The 27,432-nt window shown below is 39.7% G+C and overlaps 1 protein-coding gene across 1 annotated transcript in view; it reads left to right on the top strand.

Moving 5' to 3' along the window:
• Positions 1-27,432, top strand: part of ankrd13c (ankyrin repeat domain 13C) — a 31,291-nt gene continuing 3,859 nt past the window's right edge. The window contains exons 1-12 of the mRNA XM_063012974.1: positions 1-586; positions 4,947-4,988; positions 9,939-10,043; positions 17,917-18,002; positions 19,000-19,045; positions 21,215-21,281; positions 23,122-23,266; positions 23,372-23,503; positions 24,298-24,459; positions 26,201-26,280; positions 26,659-26,757; positions 27,168-27,268. Of these exons, the coding sequence (XP_062869044.1) occupies positions 211-586; positions 4,947-4,988; positions 9,939-10,043; positions 17,917-18,002; positions 19,000-19,045; positions 21,215-21,281; positions 23,122-23,266; positions 23,372-23,503; positions 24,298-24,459; positions 26,201-26,280; positions 26,659-26,757; positions 27,168-27,268 (1,441 nt within the window). The 5' untranslated portion in view covers positions 1-210. The remainder of the gene's footprint in view (positions 587-4,946; positions 4,989-9,938; positions 10,044-17,916; positions 18,003-18,999; positions 19,046-21,214; positions 21,282-23,121; positions 23,267-23,371; positions 23,504-24,297; positions 24,460-26,200; positions 26,281-26,658; positions 26,758-27,167; positions 27,269-27,432) is intronic.

Below are 27,432 nucleotides of genomic sequence, written 5' to 3'. Positions count from 1 at the left end.
CTAAGAATTTATCATCAACCATGTTAGATCGGTATATTCGCGGTATAACGCTACATATCAGGGTCGATTAATCGGGCGTGTTCATGTGGCGCAGCTTGTTGTTATTGCGCGATCACCCACTGGCGCTGCTGTCAGCCACGACTTGCGCTTGCGCTTTTTCCAGGGTCATCGGCCGCTGCGCCCTTTTCTTTCCCAGCCCGAGTTTCCAAAATGACTGGAGAGAAGATCCGCTCAATCCGTAAAGATCACACACCGGGCAAGGAGGAGGATTTACTGGAGCCGGACGAGGAGGCTGCGACCGGGACCTTCACTTCATCCGGCAGGAATAATAAAGCCAAGAACAACAAGATCTTCAGCAACCACAAGATCATCAGATCCGCCTCACAGCAAAGCAATCACCAGATCCAGATCAACTCCAACACCAACAATGGCATCGCCACCCAGGAAACTATCGACGATAAAAACAAAAACCCGATTATTCGAAGCGGAGCTGAATACCCCGTACATGAGTGCGTGTTCAAGGGAGACGTGCGCCGATTATCGTCCCTCATCCGCACTCAGAACATCGCGCAGAAAGATGCACACGGTAGGGTTTCCTCCTTCTGCTGTCTAAATAATAATAAGCATCATCATCATCACCACCACGTATATCTATGTTTCTACTATCTATCTATCTATCTATCTATCTATCTATCTATCTATCTATCTATCTATCTATCTATCTATCTATCTATCTATCTCTTTGTCTGTCTGTCTGTCTGTCTATCTATCTATCTCTTTGTCTGTCTGTCTGTCTATCTATCCACTTATCTATCTATCTATCTATCTATCTGTCTGTCTGTCTGTCTGTCTGTCTGTCTGTCTGTCTGTCTGTCTATCTGTCTCTCTGTCTGTCTGTCTATCTATCTATCTATCTATCTATCTATCTATCTATCTATCTATCTATCTATCTATCTATCTATCTATCTCTGTCTGTCTGTCTGTCTGTCTGTCTGTCTGTCTATCTATCTATCTCTTTGTCTGTCTGTCTGTCTATCTATCCACTTATCTATCCACTTATCTATCTATCTATCTATCTGTCTGTCTGTCTGTCTGTCTGTCTGTCTGTCTGTCTGTCTCTCTGTCTGTCTCTCTGTCTGTCTGTCTGTCTGTCTGTCTATCTATCTATCTATCTATCTATCTATCTATCTATCTATCTATCTATCTCATTGTCTGTCTGTCTATCTGTCTGTCTGTCTGTCTGTCTGTCTGTCTATCTAACTGTCTATCTATATGTCTGTCTATCTGTCTGTCTGTCTGTTTATCTATCTGTATATTTTATTATATATATATATATATATATATGAGTCATTCTATAATTTGGGGTACATTCCATGTCCAATGATAATAATTATATTTATTCTAACTATTTTCTTTAAAAATGTCATATTTTACCTATTAATGGAAAACATGTTGTAATATCACAAAAACATGATGTGCATCCTATGCTTCATTTAACTTGAAATTTGTCATGATGTTCCTAAATGAACAGTTTTTGCTGTGTCTGTTTTTTAAGTTGAGGGTGCCTTGGTTTCAAAATAATGAATAAAATCATTAAGGGCAACAACATGTATTTTTTTATTTATTTCAAAAGTTTAAATACTAAAGAAAAATAATATTTTTTAAATTGAGTTTCTCTTTTAAATAATTTTATTGTCTGCAAAAGTTCTGTCAACTATGTTACTAACAGAACTCCACTCAGCAACTCTAAAATGGTTTGTTCTAAAACTATGTGACCAGCATGACATGATATCATTTTTCTCTGTAGAGGGCATATTGAACAAACTGTGGTGAATGTCCTCTTATTTTTTAAAATATTTTATCTATAATAGAACATTGTCAATGAGTATATTAACTGACTGTAAACTATGTTACATACATTGTCATGGTTACAATTTTTTTATAATTTTAATTCAAATGTATGTTCAAATTAGACATTATTCTGTTCAAGAAATGACATGTGGTCAGCCAGGCAAGGTCTACCACTGAAGTTATGGGTCAAAATAGGGAAATTGTCAACTATGTTACCTGTCAACTAAGTTACCTAGTAGTCTACATCTACTGTCCCTTTAAAATAAAATAAAAAAAATTAATGTTTAAGCTTTGCAAATAGTGGATGTTACACTAAAGGAATATATTAACTTGAATCACTGATTGTTCTATTGAGAGAGAACATTGTTTTTGTACTTTTTTGGTGATGTGAAATGTACCCCAAATTATAGAATGACCCATATATACATATATATATATATAATTTTTTTTTTTTTTTTTTCTTTTTCTTTTAATTTTTTTTTTTTAAATATTGAATAAAAGGCTGTTTAATGATGACCTAAACCATCAATAATTAAATGAAAGCAAAAGAAAACTGGTCCAATAACATCACTAAGTCTGTATCAAGCAAAATTAACTCCACTGTGGAACAATATTGTTTGGCACTTTTGTAATATTGGAACGGCAGTTTAATCATAGAGCTTTAAAAAAAATATTAAACAATCAATATCGAACTAACAATGGCATCACAAAGTCTGTATCTAGCAGATGTTAATATATGCTCCTTTAGACCAGTGGTTTCTAAACTGTGGTAGAAGTATATATAGCAACAGATGAAATCACTTACATGCACATTAAATCACTTGTGTCCTGTGGATGAGGTAATAGTAACAATTCATCGAGTGATTAGTCAGAGTAATGATTTGCATTGACCCTTTCATCTAAATTGGCAAGTGGACAGAAATGCAGAGCCACTGGACCCTGAGAGAAAATTAGCAACTCCGTACAGACAGTAACTGTAGATGAGACTCAAGAGGGATTATCTACATAGTAAGAACCAGGATCTGATTGCAGACCTTTCTGAACATTCAGCTTTTTATCTCCTGAATATTTCCGGATACGGAGAGCGTCTAAAATGTACTTATGTGTAAAATGTATTTACATTTTGATTTGTAAATACACTTATTTAGAATTCAGGGCATATTTCTATGTCTTTAAAATTAGTGTGTGATTTAATGAAAATTCTTCAAAGGCTATTACAGACATCATACCCCACTGCTTCTCAATCGAGACTTTGGAGGTGATTTTTAAGGACTATTGACTTTTACTAGAAAAAAAATGAAGACATCTAACAAAATAATGATTCCAGCTCTGATGGACTCACCAGAAGGAAAGGAAAGCTGGTCAGGCAACTTCTGATGATAATCTTGCCAGCACCACTTGTGTTGCAAGCCTTTAAAAATGAAAATGTACTTTTACTGACACAAAGAAAGAGCCAAGACCATCATGCTATACAGGTTCCCATCTTCTACTGAAAGGATGGTGCTGACTGCACATGGGCTGACTGATAATACATGTGTGTGTTTATGTAAGAACTAGCCACTTATGCATAGCCACTATGCTACTTGGATGTTTTTTTTAATTAAAGATGCCACTTGGACTAAGATGCCTGAGAACTAAATTATGGCTCGTTTTCCTCTGCATGATACAGACAGTGATGACATCTGTATATTGGTCTATGATTATTTCCTGGGCATTTTTTACAAATCATGTAAGGAAAAAATAAGCCCTGGTACTGCACAACCTAACTTTCTGATAATAAAAAAAGTAGACAAATCTAGGGCGCTCGGTTGGTGCAGCGGTCTAGCATACTAGCACTTAACTCTGGAGTGTTTTGAAGTGATTTTGTATATCAGTAGAGCCACCAACCCCGCCGGGTGTCCACACAAACACAGTTGGCCTTGCTTCAGGGAACCCAACACTGGCAGGTGAAAAGAAGTGGCCGCAATTTGTGGAAATGAAATGTGTATAACATGTTGAACCACAGCATTAATCGAACAAAAACCTTTTTGCCGGTTATTGGTTAACTGGTTAATATTCACATTCCTGCTCTCTACCCACAATGATGAGTATTTCTACCATGTAAACTGCACCATGTAAAACTAGCCAGAGTAAGCAGTTCATTGCTATGGTAACAATCAATGGCTTCAGCCAACATGCTTAAATCTTGAGAGATTTGACACCACAGGATTCACCTTCTTGCCATAATCCTGTCAGAGCATCGTGTGTCCATTACATTCTGAGAGATCAGTAAGGACATTTTTGGACTCATGATCATGAGCTTGTTGTACATCCTATTCTAAACCATGAGCGTACGGCTAGGTACGAGGTCTTCTGGTGCAGGTTTCCATGAGATCTTGGGGTGTTTATGGGAATTTGTGCGTATTTGATCAAAATAGCATTTCTGATGTCAGGTGTTGGATGAGAAGGCCTGGCATGCAATTTAACATTTACAGCATTTAGCACAAACTTTATCTAAAGCGACTTATAGTTGTAATGGAACAAGTGGTAACCTGGTGGTGGTGTGTCTTGAACTGGGAATCTTCTTATTACTAGACCAGTACCTTAACCACTAAGTCAACTGAAGTTCCAATTCATCCTACGTTCAGTGGAGTTGATATAAGGGCCTTGTTCAGGCTATTTGTTTTCCTTTAATTTGTCACCTGTAGTTAAGTAAAGACTGTCTCTTTCTAAATGTATGACTCCTTATGTTCATCATAGTTAATACATGGCCTGTGCAAGCCTTGTTTTTTTTTGCTTTTAGTGATTTCTTGAGGACACTGTGGTCTTGAATTATTTCTCTTCTTGTCTCATATTGCAGTCAGCACACCGTCTCCTCTGCTGCCTTGCTGAGAGTAAAAAAACTCAGGTTGCTCAGGTCTACAATTGGTATTCAGTAAGAGATAAGGGGCATCACAGTCAACATGATGTGATTATTTAAATCAGTAAATGTCTGTTTCACTACTAATAAGTCAGTTAGTGGTTGTGTTGATGTCTGACTTGAATGATGATTCACACAGAAATTGCATCAGTGTTTATGGATGGATTATAATGAATCTTTTTCTTCCTTTCCTCAGGAAACACTCCTCTTCATCTGGCTGTAATGATGGGCCATAAAGGTAAGCAGGGGCGCATAACTGGTGTTTGAGGATGATTAAGTGCTTCTAATCCTGCATATTTAAACAGCTGAATGAAACAGTGGTGTAGAAGTAAACACTATTAACTGGGTCCACTATTAACTGGTAATTTTTGGTTCCATTGTTCCAAGTCCATGGTTTGTTGATTTCTAAGTGAAAGCAAGGTAAAACATTCCTAACAGGGACCGTAGTGCAACAGTTGGTGCAACAATGGTGTTATGGCTCTGATATGACAGCACCTGTGATGCACCCATTGCAGAAATTGAATAGGTTGTGTGTGTGATTGCATTAGACAGAGGACGCATCAGTCAGATGCAAATCATCTCTGGCAATTCCTGTACAGCCTGTACGTTTGCTAGACAATAGCAAGCGTGAGCTATACATTTCAGGACAGCTAAAGAAAAACCACAAAGCAGAAACTCGTGCTGAAAAATACATTTCAATGCCACATTTGGTATTTTATGTTGTATTAGTTTATGTTAAATTCAGCAAATAAATAGAAATTGAGCTTTTAAAAATCAGTAAAATAAACCAAACATGGATTTTTACTAGTGTTTCCCAAATGTTTACAAAGGACTGTGTATGTGGTGGTATTTACAAGCAATTTAGACATTTTACTAGATTACGTACGAAGCATCTCAAATTAAATCATGTTTTAATGCATAGTTTAGTTTTAATTATACACACCATTTAGGGCAGTGTTAGCTCAGTGGTTAAGGTACTAGACTAATTATCTAATGATTAGAAGATCAAGGACCACTATTGGGCTTCTGAGCCAGGCACCTAACTCAGTTGTTTGCATTGTATTCATTTACAATTGTTAGTTACTTTGGATAAAAGCGTCTAAATGTAATGTGTAGTGTGTAGTTTGGGACACATCGTGGTGGATTTGACTGCAGTCCAGCTACTGGCTTTTTACGTAGTTACATAGACTTAAAGTTTAAAAAAACTCTTTACAGTGTTTAATAGAATTTTAGTCAGTCAACTGGCTACATAATTTAAGCATCTTTACAGACCATCTTTATAAACCAGATTTCATGTGTTTTTCTTAAGTTAGTTTCTTGGCCTAATTGAAAGCAATGTGTGGAATATAGGATTGGAGATCAATGGTGTGCTCTATTTTTATCTTTTTTAGTGACTGTTGCCTTTTTTTATTTTTCTAATCATTAGTCTGAGGGCATGTTTTTAAATGTTGTAGAGCAAACCTGGCTGGGTATGATTCGTGGTTCCATGAGCTTTTTACTATTAAATTATTGAACTGATTGTACCGGCAGCTATGTTGAAGATATTTGCTAAAGAAATGGGTCCTCAACCCTCATCTTATGTTTTAATTTAAAGTGGTTATTTATACTAAAAGTAAATCTGATTGACATCATACGTATTCTCATGTACAGTCCATCGAACATCTTTTCTTTGCATATGCCAGTAAGCTTTGAAGCTGAGGTCAAAGCTCGGGAAAATATAGGTGGCACATGCTGCACCTGGCAACATTAACTGGTTTCATTCTATTTTCAAAAACACATTGGTATTTTGGTGTCTCTAAATTTCCTATTGGTGTAATTAAGTAAATGTGTGAGTGTGTGATTCTCTTTAAATATTTGGTGCCCTGTCCAGGGTTTTTACTGCCATAAACCTAGAGCTTCACTCCAAGCCTGACCAGGGTGATGCTTATGCAGACACATACTTTAAAAAATTCTAGGATTAAAGGAAATCCATGATTCAGTTATGTGTGAAAGCAAGAGGTTTAACTCTCCAGCGTAATCACAGAGATGATTTACCATCTGCACCCTGTACACTCTCATTTAGCTCCTGATTGGCAAGGACGGTCTCGTTTCTGTTCCAGTTGCTCTGTCTGATTCTGCTCAGTTCCAGTCAGGGCTGTCTGTTACATAAACCTTCTTGCACAAAATTTTGACATTGTTGCATAATTTGGCTTTGGAAAATTATAGGTTGATGAAAAAAGTACAGTTTTTTCCACAATGGCTGTGTTTTGGCAGATTTTAAGCTTTCAAGATTCATACATTACTGCCATCTGTGGTGCTTGTGGGCCTTAATGACACCTTATGGAAATGTAAGCCTTCTGTTGCTGTTATAACCGTTTACCCCGCCTTTTTGAACCAAATGCAACATCTATGCCCATATAAAGTATGGGGAAAATTTAAGCTTTTATTAGGCATTTACCTTTAGAAATTTTGGATTGGCCAAAAGAAATGTGCACACTTGTTTAGTCGTACACCAGCTAATTGTGTGTAATACGGTAATAAGGTCTAGAGAAGGACTGAAGTGATCAAAGTGTAACACAACACATGTATATTATAGTACAGCTCCAAGGGGTTAGTAAAACTGTAGTGTCAGCCATTGGTAGGAAATTATAATGATAAAAATAATTTCTTAAATTTCTTACATTTGGACGAAATTAAACAGATCAAAAATGAATCTGATTTTAAAGTGTTCTGTCTTTAAATTTTAATTAATTTAAGTTGTCCTCAGTTACGTTTGTCACATGACATGTCAGAAACATGATGGTGTACATTTTGTTGGTACTACTGTATCAGGTCAGTGTATGTGGTGCCAGCATTAGTCTGTTAGGGTGGCTTTGGTTCTTCAGGGAAGCAGTCAAAGAATCCAAAAATTTCTCTCCTGGAGACAAGAATAAGGCATAAACAGCATGTTCTAGTCTAAAAGTAGATCCTGATATGGTCTTTTACTGTTGTAGCCTGTCCACTGCAATGTGTGTTTAAGCCCACTATGGTTGTTAGCGGTTATGTGTTACCAAAGCGTGTGTGTGCTGCTAAACTTTATCTTCACCTTTTCACATCTAGTAGTTCCAAAAACTCTAAGCATCAGATTTTAAAAGCAGATTTAAAAGCGGCCATTGTGTCAATTGCACATTAGGGTATTAATCTTAATATTCAAAGCAGCAATAGCTGTACAGGCAATATGGATTTTAACGTGTAGGCAAGGGTGGTATAATGCTGATGGAATTTTTGTAATGAATTTTCTCCCGATTTTTTTTTTTTTAGTGCATCCAAATTTTACCCAATTGCATTAGGCTTTCTCTCTACTAGTGCTGACCCCCGCCCCTGATTGAGGGGAGCGTACTGACACACGCCCCCTCTGACACGTGTGCAGTAGCCGACTGCATTTTTTCACCTGCACGAGGCGAGTTCATATGCGAATCAGCCCTGTGCACGGAGAGACACACACTGACCAGCATTATTTCTCTACTCTGTGCAGACGCCATCAATCAGCCAGCAGAGGTCGTAATTGCATCAGGTCCATATCCGGCATCTCCCTCCCTGGATGAACAACAGCCAAACGTTGTTCATATAGCCGCCCAGCCAGATGGCAGAGCTGAGATTCGATACGATGTATTCGAAACCCCAGCTCTGGTGTGCTAGCGTATTTTAACGCTGCGCCACCTGAGCGGCTCATGCTGATGGAATTTAAGATGATTTTTTTACTACACAACTAAGCTACCAACCGGTTATTTTGAAAATGTTTTAATATTTTGATTATGAACTAGGACTTTACTTAAGGCGACATAGTAAATTTTTTACAGTGTTTTATTAAACTTTGCCCATCATGTGAACTGCTTGTGAATTTTGGATGTGAATGTGTTTAGCAGTAAATAAATTGGGAGAAGCAGAATTTTTTGGATGATCAAACATGCCAGTTTTAATGTTTTGTTAGCATTTAACTTTCTTTTCTGTTGACATTATCCACCATTTTAGTGTTATGCTCAGATACAGTACACATTAATAAAGTCATTAATAAAGTCATTTGTTTCTGATTAGCTAGAATAGCTTTAAATGAGCTACTGAGGCCTGAATATAGAGAACACATTGTTTATTGTCAGTAAAGCAGTAGTGTGGGTTTTTTGTATTTAACACAGTGAGTTGTAGTGCAGAGAAAAGAAGTCATTGCTAATTGCCAGTTGCTTCTGTCGTTAAATCAGTGGGAGACTTATTTAGCTGTTTAATTATTTTTAAACAAACTGAGGTTTGTGAAACACCAGCCACAAATGAGTAAAAAGAAGGACGATGCTTTATATAGAGTCTGTGTGTAAATATTGAATTATAAACCTCCAAGCAAAACTAAACAATGCTATTTTTTGATTTACCAGTCACAACAAACATGTTATTGGTTTAACAGTCTCTTGTCTGGCCAGACCTACAGACCCATTTCTTCACAGGCGTTCTGTTGTATTTTGGTTACCAGGCGAGGGCTTCATTAGTTGGACATGTTCCCTGGGGAAGTAAAGTCCTTAATACAAAATTAGAGCTGTTCCTTTGTGCCTCTGGCATCGGGGTGATGTTGAATTAAGCCGGGCCTCTTTTTCGGGTTTAAAGCAGGAGACGAAGGAAACGAAGAGAAAAGTACAGCATGTTAGCAAGTGCAGGCAATTTGTATTTATTCTTCAATAAAATTAGTGAAAGAAATGGCATTGGCATAAGAAAACGGCTCAGATGAGCTTAAAAACTGTAAGAAAATACACTTTATGGCCAAAAGTATGTATTTATGTGAGCTGGTTGAACATCCTACTCCAAAATCATGAGTATTCTATGGGTTGCAGTGTACCAGTTGATATTTTCAGCAAACCATTTAATGAAAATAGCCTTGTGGTTTCCAATCAATCAGAAAGCTGAGATATGGAGAGCAGATTATGTACATGTGTTCTGTTGTTGGGTTTTTAATTGTTTCTGGGGGAATTAGCATGCTAGCAGCGGTATAGTAAGGTGATTCAGATTGCCAACAAGCTCCCAATGTAAAGAAAAATTTTTTTAAGTACATGTAGAACCTTAAAGGATGATAAATGGCTAATTCTACTAGAACTTTAGACCATTTTTTGGCAAAATGTCCCAGTCAGAGCTTTACCTCATATTTTTTGCCTTATTTTAATAGTATGTTTTGTTTTTTTTGCTTTCTCAGAATGTGCCCATCTTCTGCTGGCCCACAATGCACCAGTGAAAGTGAAAAATGCTCAAGGTTGGAGTCCTCTTGCTGAGGCCATCAGTTATGGAGACAGACAGATGAGTAAGTTTACACATCCCGATATTCCATTATCTTTCACAGGCCTTTATGTGTAAGTTATCTGTGCTTTTTAGTACCAGTGATTGTCTGTTAATATTGGATAAGAAATATTCATTTGTGCTTCATATATTATTTATTCATTCTTCATGTCACCTGGAAACACTGGGTACATGGCAGGAACATGTTAAACAGGGTGCCGATCCATTGCACTGGAGCATACCTTCACTTACTCATATCTAGGGGCATTAAGGAGCAGTAAGATAACGTTCCACAGAAATGTACTCATGTGAACCAGGGAAGAACATGGGACGACACTTATAGAGAGTAACTGGACACAAAGATAGGACCTAGGTCCTTAGGACTCATTCTACCAGCTGTGTCACAAGTTGCAGGTGCTTTAATCTAAACACACATTGTGAATGATATAAACTCAGTTAATATAGCTTCAACTTAATTACGTTTTTGGAACTCTGGCCCTATTTTGTTAATTGCATTGGGGGGGATTTCCTCCTGGCCTCTGTAGTTCATGAGATGAAAAAGAATGGGTGAGGAGTGTGTTGGCTGTGCTTCATCAGCCCTCCCTACAGCTTGCCTGGCTGCTTTGATCATGTGTATTAATCCGGCTTTACTGTCTCCTGAGGTGCACACCACTATTTACAACATTAAAGGTTAAAGCAAGTCGTCCCAGCAGCTCTCGTTATTTCTGCACTCGTTATTGGTTTGGCTGATGCCATTGCTACAAGTAATGAAGGTAAAATGTATGTCCTAAACAGGCGGAATGGAGTGGTTTTATCAAGTTCCCTTAAGCAGAAAGCCTTATGTTTTTCTATTTACTTCCTAGTTTTGAAACAAAGAGGACAATAATAAGGGGTTTTATGGAGCTGGATGAGGATGTGTGGTTTTCAAAATTAGGTTAAAATTGAGAAGTCAAAATTTAGTGAAGCTTGATGGGCTGTCACAATGGCAGTCCTGAGAGGAATAGATGTCATACCCACATGCCTCAGAATTTCTTCTAATTCATCAGGTTTTGAGTAGATTTTAGTTGGCCGTGCTAATTCCTAATTCTTCAGACATGCTCACGTTCTGTCAATCACACTCTCCTTTATTTCTTAAAACATACCCTTGATGATTGTGGCTGAGAGTTGTGGTTTTACTTCATCAGCAGCATAACATTAGATGTTAACATTTATGTTTGAAGGTAAAATTCCCATCTGATGACATCCAAGCACCATGTGTTACTCCCTTGTCAGCTAAACTTTCCCACAGGTCCTTTGTTGTCATATAGTGGTTTTGCTTTGCCTTTGTTTTTGGCCAGCATTTAAGCTGTATTCCTGGCCTCTCTTCTATTGCCTTGACTCTTCACAGGTCATTTTAACTGTCTATTTAAATGACATTTCGGATTGTAGAAATTGCAAGGTGGAAGCTCTTATATATTCTTGTGTTAAGGTCACATATTGTGTTTTAGGTTTTTATGTGTAAAAGGGTTCATCTTAGTAAATTATCATGTAAAGCAATGCATGTGTGAATTACGTTAAGCCCTGTCAGTATGAGTAAAAGTATCCTGATATTAAAAAATCCTAAGATATTTAAGGGTGAATGGGCTTAAATCTGCAGTGGACAGTGAACGCTGCATGCAGGAGCTTCAGGACAGAATTGTCATCTCCAGTTAGAGACCATGTTTTCCTCTTGCTTATTTTTTTGTCCTTTGCCCTTTTGCTGTGCTTTCCTGGAGCAAAACTATAACTGCTAAGGTACATGTGATCGTATCTCTTCCTGCCTTCAGCTTTCCATCCAAGTCCAGACTGTATTAGAGTCCAGATCACAGGAGCACTGCTGCATTGCTTCATTTTGATGTTCTTGGCCACATAAGACAGCAAATGTTTTTTGATCCTCCCATATCTGCTCTGAGGACAAGCAGAACATGTTCTGAGGTTTTGGGATTGTTTTGTGGAACTGAGGCAAATTGTTCTAAAAATTAACCATGTAGTCCAGTCAGCACCTAATAAGTATTAATATGATGAATGATGTAATGTGCTAGAGCTGCATTAAATTACCAAAAGTATGTGGACACCCCTTTTTATGACTCAAAAATGTGTCCATGTAATGTGATATTTAAATTCTGGTTTGGTTTAGGAATTCCAATGTTATCAACCGGAAAATTGAACAAAGAAAACTTAATACCTTACCCAGAAGGCACCAAATATCATTATAGTAAAACGATCTTAAACAGTAGTGAAAATCTATCCCTCATAGACTCTACTGCCAGAAGTATGTGACCCGACACCTGATCATGACTTTCTTGTACATCCTATTTCAAACCCATAGGCAATTAATATTAAGTTAATATTAAGTTCTCCTTCCTCTTTTATATGCTATAACAACCTGGGCTCTGCTGGAAATGCTTTGAGGAAAGACCAGTCCATGCAGGAACAGGAAAGGACAAACTATGAGATTTCACATTAACCTTCTTATGTTATTTGTTTTAATGTACTTTAAAAGGGTAGGGTTGTCATTTAGCGATTGCCGCAACTTAACCGGGGCACCATGTGTGGAAGCCGGATTAACTGAGCTTGCTGTCCTCAGTCAAGCTTTAATATGCTCATTTATTGTGGGTAAGCAGATCAGACCATCATCTGCTGCTATGCTTATTTTTATAATAGCAAGTGGAACAAATCATTTTATTTTATTTTATTAGGATGTTGCTGTGAGTCCTGGTAATGTGTTAAGATTAGATTGTGTTGTGTTGTGTTTCATATAAAAAAATCAAATCTATATTAAAATTTTATATCTACAACTTAGTCTCACTGGGCCAAACTTTTACTCTGACAAGATTCATTTTTGGAGAATCTGTTGGATGATTTTGTCTAGCATGTAAATGATTTAGTTACACAACATGTAGCACAAAGGGTGCAGCCTGGATATCATTTGTTAACAACGTCCGCATGAATAAAATACACCAGATAATTTGGGAATCGTGTCTTGGACGTGAGAACAATGCAGTAAGAGTTAAACAGTGCAAAAAATATGTGCTCTTAACCGTTAAAAATAGATTTAAAAACATTTACATATGCTTGAGTTTGTCTGTTGTGGATTAAACTCTTTGGGTGTTGGCAGGGATTATAGAAAAACCGGGATCATGGCTTTTTAAAGCCAATTTTTAATTGTCTTACCCTAGAGGTCAAATAGAAGAGAATGTTGGCTGACGTTGCAAGAATACTCGCAACTAAACAGCATGTTAGTTTCTGTAGCTGTTTGGAGGTTACACTGAATGTTACACCCTTGTACATTTGCATATCTTGGTAAGTATCTGACCCTATACTGATATTTTTTAAAAATTTTTAATTTAGTACTTTACCACATCTACTATAGGTTGATGGTTGATTCATTGCCACTCTGTTGAGGGATATCATAGATAAACCACTCTCTGTCAGACCATGTTTCCTCAGATCAGCTGTGTTTTACTAAGTGGGTCAAAATGAAACTAAATTGGTTTACTCAAATTAGCTTTTCTAAACGGATGCAACTCACAAGCTTCAAACCAGTTCCTCTTATATGAGGCACCTTCACCAACATAGGCGCCTTGTTGGTACGCAGTAGAAGTTATCTTCATCAGCACGCAAACGGAAGTCTTCCACACTGGCCACAAAGTGGTTCTTAAGTCTATTATGTTGTCTGACAAGTGCCACATGTGCCTGCCGTGCTACCCCAACAAGTGCCCTGATAGCCTGTAATGTTTACAGGCTCACAGGTGTCCCAAGAGCCTCCCTTATCATCCCAAATGGCCTGTCACATTGGCCACTAATGGTTTAATCTCAGACATGTTTAGCTGTCAGTGTCCCAAGGACGTTTTGGGTTGACCTTCAAATTTCAATTTCCCAGGAGCTTGATGGATCATTCATCAAATGTTCTAAGACCCCACCAGGTCTGCTAATAAGAGTCTGCCACATTGGTCCATTAATGACCCCTCCCCACAATGGTCCACCATGTCACACTGGAGTGTGCCATGTAGACGTGTGTTCCCTTTAAACATGATTACATTTTAGTGTTTAGGCTTTTTGGTTCTTTGTTGGCCCACAAGTGGCCCAAGTCACATTTAAACATGTCAGTATTTCTGAGGGCAGTTATTGGTGGGTCATCATTTGCTGACTTTTTTTTTTTGTTATTAATCTCAGAAAGTAACGGAGACCTAGAACCTTTTCGAAATGCCGTAGGTCTGTGTATTCCCTCCTAAGTGTTTTTAAAATGCTGCTCTGTGTCATAGAATGGAAGTTTGGGTGTGGTGTCATACCAGGCATGACTGTCGTACTTTGTTTTTAATTTGCTGCATGAAAACATCTTTTCCCCACTTTTGCTTGTTTCCCCAAGGCCAGCGTTGCTGCTCAAAACATGTTGTGTAATGGTAAGGATTTTCTGTCAGCACTGGTTTTGTCATGTAATGTTCTAGAGCTGCGTTAAAATTACCAAAAGTATGTGGACACCCCTTCTTATGACTCAGTTTAGATTTTTCAGCCATTCTTACTTTTAACAGGTCCTAAAATTGCATGATATAAATTAAATAATATGCCTCCAACTGTAGTGCCACCTGTTTGGAGAAGACCATTTTCCTTTCCAGCTTTACTATGCCCCTTTGAAAAAAGCGAGATGAATAAAAAATGGTTTGAGGGGTTTGGTATGGAGAAACCACAATTGCCTCTACAGAGCTGTGACCTAAACCCCATGGGTCACCTTTGGTATGATTTGTTCGATTGTGCGCCCTTTTTTAACAGCATCATTGCTCACAAATGTTAATTTCACAAAGTCAAAAAATGTCTCTTTTCCACTGCACGTCTGTTTTATAATCCATGATCCACATTTGTGGTTGTTGGCATTACCAAGTGGCTCATACTGTACCCAAGTACTCATGCTAAATATATATATTTTTTGATCCAAAGTGACTTACAGTACTGTGACAGTATATTATCTAAGCAATTAAGGGGTAAGAGCCTTTTCTCCAGGGCCCAACAGTGGCAACCTAGCAGTGGATGGGCTTGAAACAGCGACCTTTTGATTGCTAGTCCAGTACCTTAACCGCTAGGCTACAACTGCCCTAATATACATCAACATTTTTTTCTCTCCCCATTTTCCTCCTGAGTTAGCGCAGTCAATTTGTCCTCCGCTGCTGAGAGATACCCGACTGCATCCGAGAGAGCACGTCGCTGTACAATACCTCTTCCGACACGTGTACAGCCCTCTTCTCGCCCCTGCATTCTGCACAGGGGTGTCTTCTGCCAATCAGGGTCCTGCCAGATGGCGCCCAGCCGGTGGCTGTTTGCTTCACACTATGGACAGTGGTAGCCTAGTGGGTGGAGCTTTGAATCCCAGCTTTTCCATGCAGCCCTTGTTGGGCCCTTGAGCAAGGCCCTTAACCCTCTCTGCTCCAAGGGCGCCGTTCAATGACCGACCCTTCGCTCTGAACCCTGTGCTTCCAAACAAGCTGGAATATGTGAAGAAAGATTTTCGTAGTACTGTACACGTGTATATGTATATATGACAAATAAAGGCATTCTATTCTATTCTATAGCCTCCTGTTAGATGTAAATATGGTTACACTTTGTGACCAGGAATTATGTATACTGAGGCAAACCATATGGGTGGAGCAGGAAAAAAACAAACAGTGCATATAGTTACAGTTACGTGTTTGTTCTCTGCGTCTGGTAAAGAATGCCGTCACAGCCTCACCTTCAGCCAACTCCTCTTTTTATACTTTCATGAGTACCCATGTGCTATTGTTTGTTTCCAATTGAAGAATTGGAAGTGGATAAAGACACTCTACAAAGGAAAGCCTATTGATACCTTTAATAAATAATATAGGGTGTCCAAGAAGCACATGTCCAGGTGTCCACATACTTTCAGTAAACATTTCTTTCATTCTTGGCCTGGACAAATTTTTGCAGCTAAATCTGGCTGTAAATCTGTTTACTTACTCTGTTTGGTGGTGCAGCTAAGTTTATTTTAATACCGTCCACATACTGGGATCTCCACTGGGTTTCCTATCATGCTGTTTACTGTTTGGTTCCTGCTGCTGTTTGTGCTGCTGTGCTGCGCTTATGCGCATGCGTCCTGCCAGGGTTATAAGCTTCCTCCAAATGTCCTTTATCAGGTCCTTTAATATTGAATAAAGCCTAACCGAGGAGTCGCTGATGGCTGTGGTACCTAGTTTAGATGGATTCAGAGTTTGTGTAGCGTTTGGTCGGTTTGATGTCCTGGTTCGGCTCCTGCTGCTTACGGCTGATTGATGGCTTTGCTTTAAATGAGCTCATTGTGCTTGCAAACAAAATGGAGACATCGATCCTTCTGCAGGCGTTAGCTGAAGGGCTTTGAACTGTTAAACTGATTTATCATGAACTCACGGTCACTATTCATTAGCACATGGTTTACATGTCTGTCAGCAATGCTTTGTTCTAAAGAGCTCCATATACACTTACTGGCTACTTTAGAAATGCCATACTAATACTGGTAGGGCCTCCATTTGCTGTCCGAGCAGTCTTAATACTTTGTGGGTAGCACTGTCGCCTCACAGCAAGAAGGTCCTGGGTTTGATTCCTAGGTGGAGCAGTTTGGGTCCTTTCTGTGTGGAGTTTGCATGTTCTCCCCGTGTCTGTGTGGATTTCCTCTGGGAGCTCCAGTTTCCTCCACAGTTCAAAGACGTGCAAGTGAGGTGAACTGGAGATACAAAATTGTTAATTTCTTTTTTTCATTGTTTTTTTCTTTCAATTGTTTGATGCCCTGGTGTTTTCTATTTATCTACACTGATCAGCCATAACATTAAAACCACCTTCTTGTTTCTACACTCACTGTCCATTTTATCAGCAGGATCACTTTGTAGTTCTACAATTACTGACTGTAGTTCATCTGTTTCTCTGCATGTTTTGTTAGCCCCCTTTCATGCTGTTCTTCAATAGTCAGGACTCTCCCAGGACCACTACAGAGCAGGTATTATTTAGGTGCTGGATCATTCTCAGCACTGCATTGACACTAACACACCACCACCATGTCAGTGTGTGTTGTGCTGGTATGAGTGGATCAGACACAGCAGTGCTGCTGGAGTTTTTAAACACCTCACTGTCACTGCTGGACTGAGAATAGTCCACCAACCAAAAATATCCAGTCAACAGCGCCCGGTGGGCAGCATCCTGTGACCACTGATGAAGATCTAGAAGATGACCGACTCAAACAGCAGCAATAGATGAGCGATCGTCTCTGACTTTATATCTACAAGGTGGACCAACTAGGTAGGAGTGTCTAATAGAGTGGACAGTGAGTGGACACGGTATTTAAAAACTCCAGCAGCGCTGCTGTGTCTGATCCACTCATACCAGCACAACACACACTAACACACCACCACCATGTCAGTGTCACTGCAGTGCTGAGAATCACCCACCACCTGAGTAATACCTGCTCTGTGGTGGTCCTGTGGTGGTCCTGACCATTGAAGAACAGGGTGAAAGCAGGTTAAAAAGGTATGCAGAGAAACAGATGGACTACAGTCAGTAATTGTAGAACTACAAAGTGCTTCTATATGGTAAGTGGAGCTGATAAAACGGACAGTGAGTGTAGAAACAAGGAGGTGGTTTTAATGTTACGGCTGATCGGTGTATATGCTCCTGTATTGTGTTCAATAAAAAGTTTCATTTCAATAACATCATTTAACATTTAGTTATCTGAAATAATTTAGCAATAAGAAAGAGGGCAGTTCCTCTTTTTCCCACTATTGTATGTGGCCAGCACTAATCAGCCGTATATTGAAACGTAACCCGAGGTATTAGTGAGCATGTGTGAAATCTGATGAGCTCTGCATTGCGATCTCTCACACAGGATATTTTCTTTGTGTTTGCAGTCACAGCATTGTTGAGGAAGCTGAAACAGCAGTCCAGAGAAAGTGTAGAGGACAAGAGACCTCGCCTACTCAAAGCTCTTAAAGAGGTAATCAAGCTTCACGCTGGCTCAGATCAAAACTGCTTCATATTCATTCCAACGTCCATCTTGGGTCGTATATTTGTACTGGTCATGAGTTTGTCAGTGATTGAGTAAAATAGGGTTCTAATTCAGGGATCATCTGTGATCTCTAACAGGGTTACAGGTATAACCTCTAATTTATATAAAGTGTTTCCAATCCCCAAAAAATCCCACCCTACAACCTTAAATAATGCTGACATACTAAAATTAGGGATGATCTGATGAATACACAGTACACAGCCAGTCTAAAGTAAAATAATGTATGTACAGTGTTGTTCTTACCAGAATTGCTGCCTTTATAATGGCTCTGCTGGACCTCTTCAGTAAAAGTTTCCTCCCACAGTCCAAAGATGTGCAAGTGAAGTGAACTGGAGATGCAAAATTGTCCATGACTGTGTTTGACGTTAAAGACTTGAACTGATGGAGCGCCCAGGTGGCGCAGGGGGATATTCCGCTAGCACACCAGCGCCGAGATTCTGAACACCTTGGTTTGAATCTCGGCTGGGCGCCATCTAGTGGGCACAATTGGCAGTGCCTGCAGTAGACAATAATTGGCCACAGTGTCTGCTGAGTGGGATGACCGGACTAAGTGGGTGGGGTCAAACGCTGTGTGAGGATCCTGGTTAGCAGATAGAGGTGCCTGTGCAGAAAACATGGGTGAAAGAAGGGGTCTGCAAGGACTGCGCACGCGTCGGAGCAGCAATATTCCCTGCACCGGAAGACAAATTGGCTATGCTAAAATCGGGAGAAAAAGGGGAGAAAAAAACTGATAAATCTTGTGTAACCAGTAACTACCCGTCCTGTCATGAATGTAACCAAAGTCTGTAAAACATGACGTTAAAATCCTAATAAATAAATAAATAAATGCAGCAGATGCCTGATGTGGATGCTTGTCATGCTGACTGACTGTATTGATTTCATCTAATATATCACATGACTCTTTGTCTCTGGTTGTATTCCTCAGCTTGGGGATTTCTATTTGGAGCTTCACTGGGACTTTCAAAGCTGGGGTAAGTTCATGTTTAGTTTAAATTTCTGAATATATGAACGGAATCTGAATAGATCAGAGCAGGGTGTGTTTGTAGAGTATTACAGTGTGGTTATGTGATGAGATTAGAAGCACAGATAGTGGCTGTAGCCATGGCTGGATTACTGACCGGGCCAGTGGGGCCAGCGCCCAGGGGCCCTTGAGGTCAGGGGGCCCCGGGGGGGCCCTGGCCCAAAACATTTTGCGATGCCTATCAACATTTATGATACAATATATTTTTATTTCCGAGGGCCCTCCATTTTAAGGATCCTCTGACTATTAGGGACTTTGACCCCAGGGCCTCTTGGGGGCCCTAGCCATGCTTTTGGGGCCCCTAGCCATGCTTTTGGGCCCTAGCCATGCTTTTGGGGGCCCTAGTCATGCTATTGGGCCCTAGCCATGCTTTTGGGCCCCTTATTAAAATGGATGAGGCGTTGTGGCACTGCTCTGACTTCGACTTCTGGCTATTAGGGGTCCTAGGAAAGAGGGGGGCATATTTTTAGAGGGCCCTGGTTATGAGAGCCCCTACCAGGGGGCCCTAGAGAAGAGCAGGGCATACCATTAGAGGGCCCTTGATCACAAGGGCCCCTGCTATGGGGCCCTTGACTTCCATAGAAGTCGTTTACCATGGCTCCTTGACTTTCTAGGGACCTACAAATTGCCAGGCAAGCTACCATATTTCATAACAGACGTTTTGTTGCAAATATGCGCTGGGCAACTCTTTGCCCAGGGGCCCAGACTATCCTTAATCCGTCCTTGGCTGTAGCACAGCGGGGTGCATTAATGGATGAGGACAGTACATCGTCACTGAGCCGGATTACATTAGATGGGACAGCGATGTCCAGCTGGACTCACAGAAGGGAAGGAATGGGTGGGATAGAGGAAACAGAGACAGGGATGGGTTGCTGGGACAAAGGGAAGAGAAAGAGTGATGGATGGATGGATGGATGGATGGGTAGGGTGGGAGCAAGGGGAAATCGTTTTCAAAACACTTTGAGGGAGTGGCGACTCAAACTGAACAGACATTTGCCCCTCCCGGTGGTCAACCCATGCCACTTCTTCTGGGAATACATATCTGAAATGATTTTCTTGTATCTTTGATTTATTTCCTCTCTTCTTCCATTAGCCGAGAGTGAAGAAGATTAAAAGAAGGAAACACTTGAATTGTAGCATCATACAGTATTTTAAAGCAGATACTATTGTGTGTAACGACACTTATCAAAAGTAATTGCTAGTTATTTTTAGCAATGTGTTGGAATCAGCAGATTTCTGGTCAGCACTTGCAATTATGTTCACTGAACCACAAACTGGACAAGTATGAACCAGCAGCCTGTGCTCCTACTGTTTCTTTCTCTATACAAGTCTCTGCAAACTTCACTTTATCTTGATGCCAACTTTAAAGCACTGTCTTCTAATGCAAAGCTTGCTTGACTGTAGACGGACAAAATTTTTTGGACAAAGAATTGGACGTTTTAGCCATTCAGTCACTAACAATATACCGTTGTTTAAATTATGAAGATCCAAAGTGGTGCTCGGGTGGCACAGCTCTAAATGACTCTATCCCACTATTGCTGGGATTGCTGGAATCCCCAGCGGTGCTGTCGGCCTGTTGGGCGTCTACATACACACGATTGCCTAGACCAGGGACCCAGGCAACACAAACAATGCATCAAAATTAAATATACTTAATTAATGAAATTGGTGGCCATCTGGTCCCACTGTGGCTTACAAGATGTACCATAAAGCCTCTACAAGGGGGTGTTCGTGTACAAGTTAATTTCGTGTGTATGTGCCTGTTAAAATTAGTTTATTTTTTTATTTTATTTTTTCCTGTGACCCAATTTTTTTGGTTGTATCGGTACCCAGTGTTTGAAAAATCCTGGCCTAGGGGATGGCAGAGGCTCGTCAACGGATTGGTGTCCTATCTGGGGTGTGCTCCAGTTTCCTTCCACAACTTCAAAGACATGCAGTCAAGCTAACTGGAGCTTTTAAAATTGCCCTTATTGTTAGTGTGTGTGAATGTGCTTTTTATCCAATGAATCTCACTAGAATAAAGTGGTGATAAATGAGCAGATTCTGTTTTTATTTCATTTGTAATCTTTCAAATACATTTTTGCTGCTCTTTGACATAATGTGTTTGTCTTCCCAACAGTGCCTTTACTCTCTAGAATTTTGCCATCTGATGCCTGCAAGATCTACAAACAGGGAATCAACATCAGGTAAAATCAGTCATTAAGTTGGACAATACACTTAGCCCTGAGTGTTAACTGTCACAATAATTCAGTTATGCTAGTTTGTTACCTTATTGACAACACAAGAACAGTCTTAACCCACATCACAACCATGAAAATGAAAGTATAAAATAGCCAAATTATAAAAATAATTGCTAAAATTAACAGACAGAAACAGAATACCTATCTTGCCATAAAATGACACACACGTGTTAAACATGGCGTTAAAATCCAAATAAATAAATAAATGTAACCCTGATGTAATACTTTTCCTCCTAAAAGATAAAATAAAAAAAATCCTAGATCAAGTGCTGAAACTGTACTGATTTACACTAAGTACACAGTAATCAGATTCTATAAAGCTCTCTTCAGTATGAAAATGGGACATTGATGTAATAGAGGTGGGTCATGCAGCGGCCAGCGTCAGGTCAGATCACGCCAAGCGCTCTGCATTTTATAGCACAATGCAGGCTGACTAAAGACGAGTGGTGTCAACCGTGCTGTGAAATCACTGCTTGTGTCAGAGTGGGTGGAAGTGAAAAATTACTCAGTATCTCTATGTTGAGTCGTACCTGCTGCACACCAAAGATTATACAGTGACACCATGATTGAGAGTAGGTTTTTTTTTCCACTTTGTGTGGGTTCAAGTATTTCATGCCACCTAAATGCTAAAGTACCCACTGGCAGTGCTGTACGGGTCACTGATTATACTTCTATACAAATTGCAAAAGTCAGATTTTCTTAAAGGGCGTATGCTTCTGCGTCTTCTGTATGCATAATGTTTATAATGCCTTCATAACACAGTTACATACTCAGAATTTTAAACTTTGTAGGTGTGACAGCTCTGTATGCATGCATATTAATAGGTTTGGCAATAACCAGATAGAAATGCAACGTCACAAACAAAAATGATAATATCTCCCAATAATACTTAAATGATTCCACTTTTAATGTTCTGTATCACATATAAAATATGTAATGCTTAAATAAATGACTTTTACTGGTTGGATATGGGGCGTCATCGTAAAAGCTAAACTGCAGTAAATTGGGAGAAAATGATTTTGGCGTGAAATCCCTGACAGTCGTCACTCTTCTAGTGGTCTGAGCCATGTACGACTCTACAATCACTGATTCTGTAGCTCATAATAAAAGTACTTATCGAACATTTCCATGTAAAAATACAATACAAAGAGTGAAATGTTTAATTAGAAAATTAGATCAGATCAGTTGTGATACAAATGAGCTGTTCAGCAGTCACCACTTAAAAGGAAGTTCCTCACATATTTGCTTCTGTATTTCAAATACCAGCTTCTCAAAAAGACATAAAACAGGGTTTACTTTTGTTCTGGTTGGTTCTGTTATAATTTTTTTGATTAAATTTATTGGAGTGAAGAGGCCAGTGTTCAGAGTCATCAATTTCCTTTTTTCTTTCTTTTTTTCTTTCTTTGTCTTTTTTATTTCTTTATGTTCTTTTTTCTTTTTCTTTCTTTCTTTTTTATTTTTTTCTTTCTTCTTCCTTCTTTCTTTTTTCTTTTTTTCTCTTTTTCTTTTTTCATTCTTTCTGTCTGTTCTTTTTTGGTTAATACCATACAGACCAAAACACCTGTATGACGATCCAAATGCTTTCCCCTCTACACTTTGACTTGGTTATTTGGCAAATCTCCCCTATTTAAATAATGTATGTTTTGGTAACATATTAGTGGTTAAAATTTCAGTGGTTGAAATATTTTTTAAACACAGATTTTAAATCCCAATGTCTCCCTTATTACTGTGCATGCATTCTATGCATCTTTTCTATTCTATTTATTTTGTACACTTCTTTTATCAGGTTGGACACTACCCTCATCGACTTCACAGACATGAAATGCCAGAGAGGAGATCTGAGCTTCATCTTTAACGGTGATGCTGTGCCCTCCGAGTCCTTCGTGGTGCTGGACAACGAGCAGAAAGTGTACCAGCGGATACATCACGAGGTCAGCAATAGTAGATGATTCATTTACGCTGAGATGTCAGAGTTTCAGATTGTTAAGCTCTGCTTCTGACACTCTGCTAATGCGGTCTTCATGTTGATACTTTAGGAGTCGGAGATGGAGACGGAGGAAGAAGTGGACATTTTGATGAGCAGCGACATCTATTCTGCCACCCTGTCCACCAAATCCATCACCTTCTCCAGAGCACAGAGCGGCTGGCTCTTCCGTGAGGACAAAACTGTAAGTTCAGAACGACAGCAGAATAAAAGACCTATAATACAAACAGAGTAGTGCCGTCCTTCATACAGGCTGAGACTTTCTGAGAGTACTACTTTCTGAGAGCCTACTGCTCTCCTCAGCCAGTGAGGGTGTTGTGCAGCCACTAGAGATCACTAGAGTGAGTAGGAAAATGTAATGTATCTTCATTACGGCCATGTATGGCCTCGCGTGTCATATATTAAAGGCGGCTCAGTGGGTAGCACTGTCTCCTGGGTTCGGTTCCCAGGTGGACCTGACAGCTGACATTGCCTGACATTGCTTTTTTCATTATGAGTTTAGACTTCTTATCTAACATCAGTGCCTTACCACACATTCGCTCATGTGCTTGAATGAGCACAAATTCCCACTAATATATTCCAAAACCTTTTGGAAAGCCTTCTCAGAAAAATGACAGCTGTTAAAAAGCAATCTAAAGTAATTGCCTTTATTTTGGATGGAATACTTTTCAGATACTTTTGACTTAATAGTGTATATTGTACATATAGGTGTTTATTTAGTGTTAATGAGTACATGTTTCCCACACATCTATTTCAAAAGCACTTGCAAAATGAGGGCATTAGCTGGTCAGAATTAGTAAAGGTTGCCAGATATTTTATGGCAGGGTTTACAACAGAAACCACATTTTATGTCCTGTTTGTTATAGTGATCTGGCAACCCTTTAAATAATACCTCCTAACCAGCGGTAGAAATTGCTATTAGTGTGACCACCGGGTATGACGTAAACTGACTCTCTGATTGTTACCACTGCTTTGCAGGAACGTGTTGGGAATTTCCTGGCTGATTTCTACCTAGTCAATGGCCTGGTTCTGGAGTCCAGGAAGCGGAGGGAGCACCTGAGCGAGGAGGATATTCTAAGGAACAAGGCCATCATGGAGAGCCTTAGCAAAGGTGGAAACCTCATAGAGCAGAACTTTGAGGTAAGCTCGATGGCAGCATTCGTCCACTTACAGCGCTGTAAAACGGCCGACTCATCAGATTTACTTCTCATTACTGCAGCTTATCTTTCTAAAAATGTTTAACGAGTTCAGAAAGAAGAAAGAGCTGCTCAAATCCCACCGCTGTCGTTATTAACCTAGATTCTTGCTCTGAAGAACGTAAAGATCCTCTGTTTTTATTAAATCACAAGAATAGAATTACTCTTGAGAAAACCGTGACTGGCATGTACTGTTCGGATCGAGCTGGAACATACTGTGGGACAAAATGATCTTTATATGTAGTTTTACCTTACTGTATTTATCAAGTCCTGGTTACACCACAGCTGTTCTGTTTTCATTGCTTGGCAAAGTGGCTGTGGTCGGGCTAATAGCTGTAACGGTTTCAGCTCATTTTAGCCTGACTTGTAATTAAGCGGTTTAGCAAATGCGATATTACATCCAAAAAAAGTCTGTGGGACTAAATAGGTCCTGTGCGTGCTTAAGGTTTAATACATTTATAATAGAATGTCTTTATTTGTCATATATATGTATACAGATGTACAGTACAATGAAATTCTTTCTTTGCATATCCCAGCTTGTTTGAGTGCAGGGTCAGTCATTGTAAAGCACCCCTGGAACATAGAGGGTTGAAGGCCTTGCTCAAGGGCCCAACAGTGGCTGCATGGCAGAGCTAGGATTCAAACTCTCAACCCACTAGGCTACCACTGTCTATTTAAATTCATATTATAAAATACATGGATTTTTCCCCCTTTATCTCCCAATCTAGTCCAATTCCTATTCCTTATTGTGCCGCTTGCACAACCCCCAATCTGATCAAGGACACCCGGATCACCACACGCCCCCTTTCACACATGCCCAGTCCTCAGCCTGTTCTTATAACCTGCTAGTGTTGGGTTCCCAGAGCATGGTAGGCTCCATGTGATTCCTCGCAGCTGCAGTGGGAAGATACCCCATTCGACCTTCTCTCCCTCAAACATGGTCAGTTGTGTTTGTGTTAGACATCCGGCGTGCTCGGTGGCTTGCTGAGATATAAACTGGTGAATTTGTTCACTCTGCAGTGGTGTGCTACCTCGTTAGACCACTGTGCCACCCGAGCGTCCTGACATTTACATTTTTTATACTAATTCGCCATACCAGCTAACTGCAAATCAAATTTCTATGTTTGTATTAAATAGTTAAGTCTTGGATGGCTCATTAGAGATCAATACAGCAGCACACGTGTGCTATTGTGTATTAATGCAAAGTAACGAATTTGCAATTTCTATTTGCAAAAAGCAACAAAAATGCTACTCAAAGGGAATTCCTACTAGGAAACCTGAGTTTGAAGAGGCTATAAGATGTGGATTATAAATCCATTTGTGCCTGAACAGACCAGACTAAACCAAAGAAGGTATTTAGTCGAGGGGTCTGTTTTCCCATTTTGTAGCTGGAATGTGTAATTGGTTTTATTGATGTCGAGTAACTTCCCATTTCTAGAACTTGGAGTTTCTTATATAAAAACCTACTTTGGCTTTCCTGATGCTGAGAGAGAATCTCTATAGTAAAGAAAGTGTGCAAACACATGACTGGTTCGTCTCATTTAATTAATGTTAGCCAATTAGCTGAGCTCCTAGCTGTCAGTTATAGTTAACTGTAATCAATACTGTAGAACAACAACCATTAACTGATTCTATTTAAACTCTGTCTTTGTACCTCTGTGTCTTCTCTGTGTCTGTCTGTGTAGCCGGTGAGACGCCAGTCCCTGACCGCTCCTGCTCCCAACACTGTTTCCTGGGAGGAGTACATTTCAGCTGAAACTGGAAAGTATGTCTGATTTTCTGTGTTCTGTATTCCTGTAGTCCTCCATAGAACACTGTGCATGATAGTAATGTATTAGTGAATCATGTGCTTTAGTAATGTTAATTAATACCACAGTCACTGGGAGAAATGACGCAGTTCTGAATCTTTTTTTCACTCAGTTACTGTACTGGTATCTCGTTTATCTGGTTAATTTTGGTCTTATACATTGAATTAGCATTACACTGGATTTAGGGTGCTTGGGTGGTGCAGTGGCTTGTCAGTGCACTCTCAGTGCTGGTCCCAAACCTGAATAAAAATAAGCGCATTATGTGCCACTGGGATTTCTGAATCTTGTTGGGTTTTTCTTGAGTACTGATGATTCTTTGTGTGTTTTGGTTTTAGAGCTCTTCATCTTGGAAGAGAGCTGGTGTGCAAAGAGAGCAAGAAGAACTTTAAAGCTACTGTAGCCATGAGCCAAGATTTCCCTCTAGGCATTGAGTCGTAAGTCATCTTTTACCAAAACGCTATTAAAAATGTAATCACCAGGGTGCTCTGGTGTTGTAGCGGTCTAATGCACTAGCCCACCACTGCTGAGAGATCGAGCTGTTGGCTGTACCTGAGGGATTAAGGTTAAATGGGTTCCCCAATGCTGTTGAAAATGCAGCTTCTGCTGGCTTGTTGAGGTGCCGGCACGAGTGCTGGATATATAACAAAAATGTATTCATCACAGAGGCTGTGGTGACTGAAAATGGGCTTATGCTTATAAGGTTGAGGGTTCAAGTTCTACAACATACTGTACATCGCCTGTTGCTTTGTCACCAAACGTCTGTATGACAAGATGCTTTTATGACAATTTTGTCCTTCTTTTGCTTTTTTTTAATGTGTTCTTTGTTTGATCTCTGTGTTTACAGGTTATTAAATGTATTGGAAGTGATTGCACCCTTCAAGCACTTTAATAAACTCAGAGAATTTGTTCAAATGAAGCTCCCTCCTGGTTTCCCTGTTAAACTAGGTAAGATCCCACTTACCCTACAAACCCACAGTGGTACCAATGTTTCATTTTTATTATTCCATTCCCCTTCCCCATCCTTTTTTGCATTTTCCCATTTTGATATGCTTAATGGCAAGGCGCACAATGGAGACTGCTCGTTGCGCAAGGAACCACATGCTAGCACA

This window comes from Trichomycterus rosablanca, chromosome 17 (genome assembly GCF_030014385.1).
Source record: "Trichomycterus rosablanca isolate fTriRos1 chromosome 17, fTriRos1.hap1, whole genome shotgun sequence".
Lineage (NCBI taxonomy): Eukaryota > Metazoa > Chordata > Actinopteri > Siluriformes > Trichomycteridae > Trichomycterus > Trichomycterus rosablanca.
Note: the sequence above shows the minus strand (reverse complement) of the source record. Positions and strands in the feature narration are given on the sequence as shown.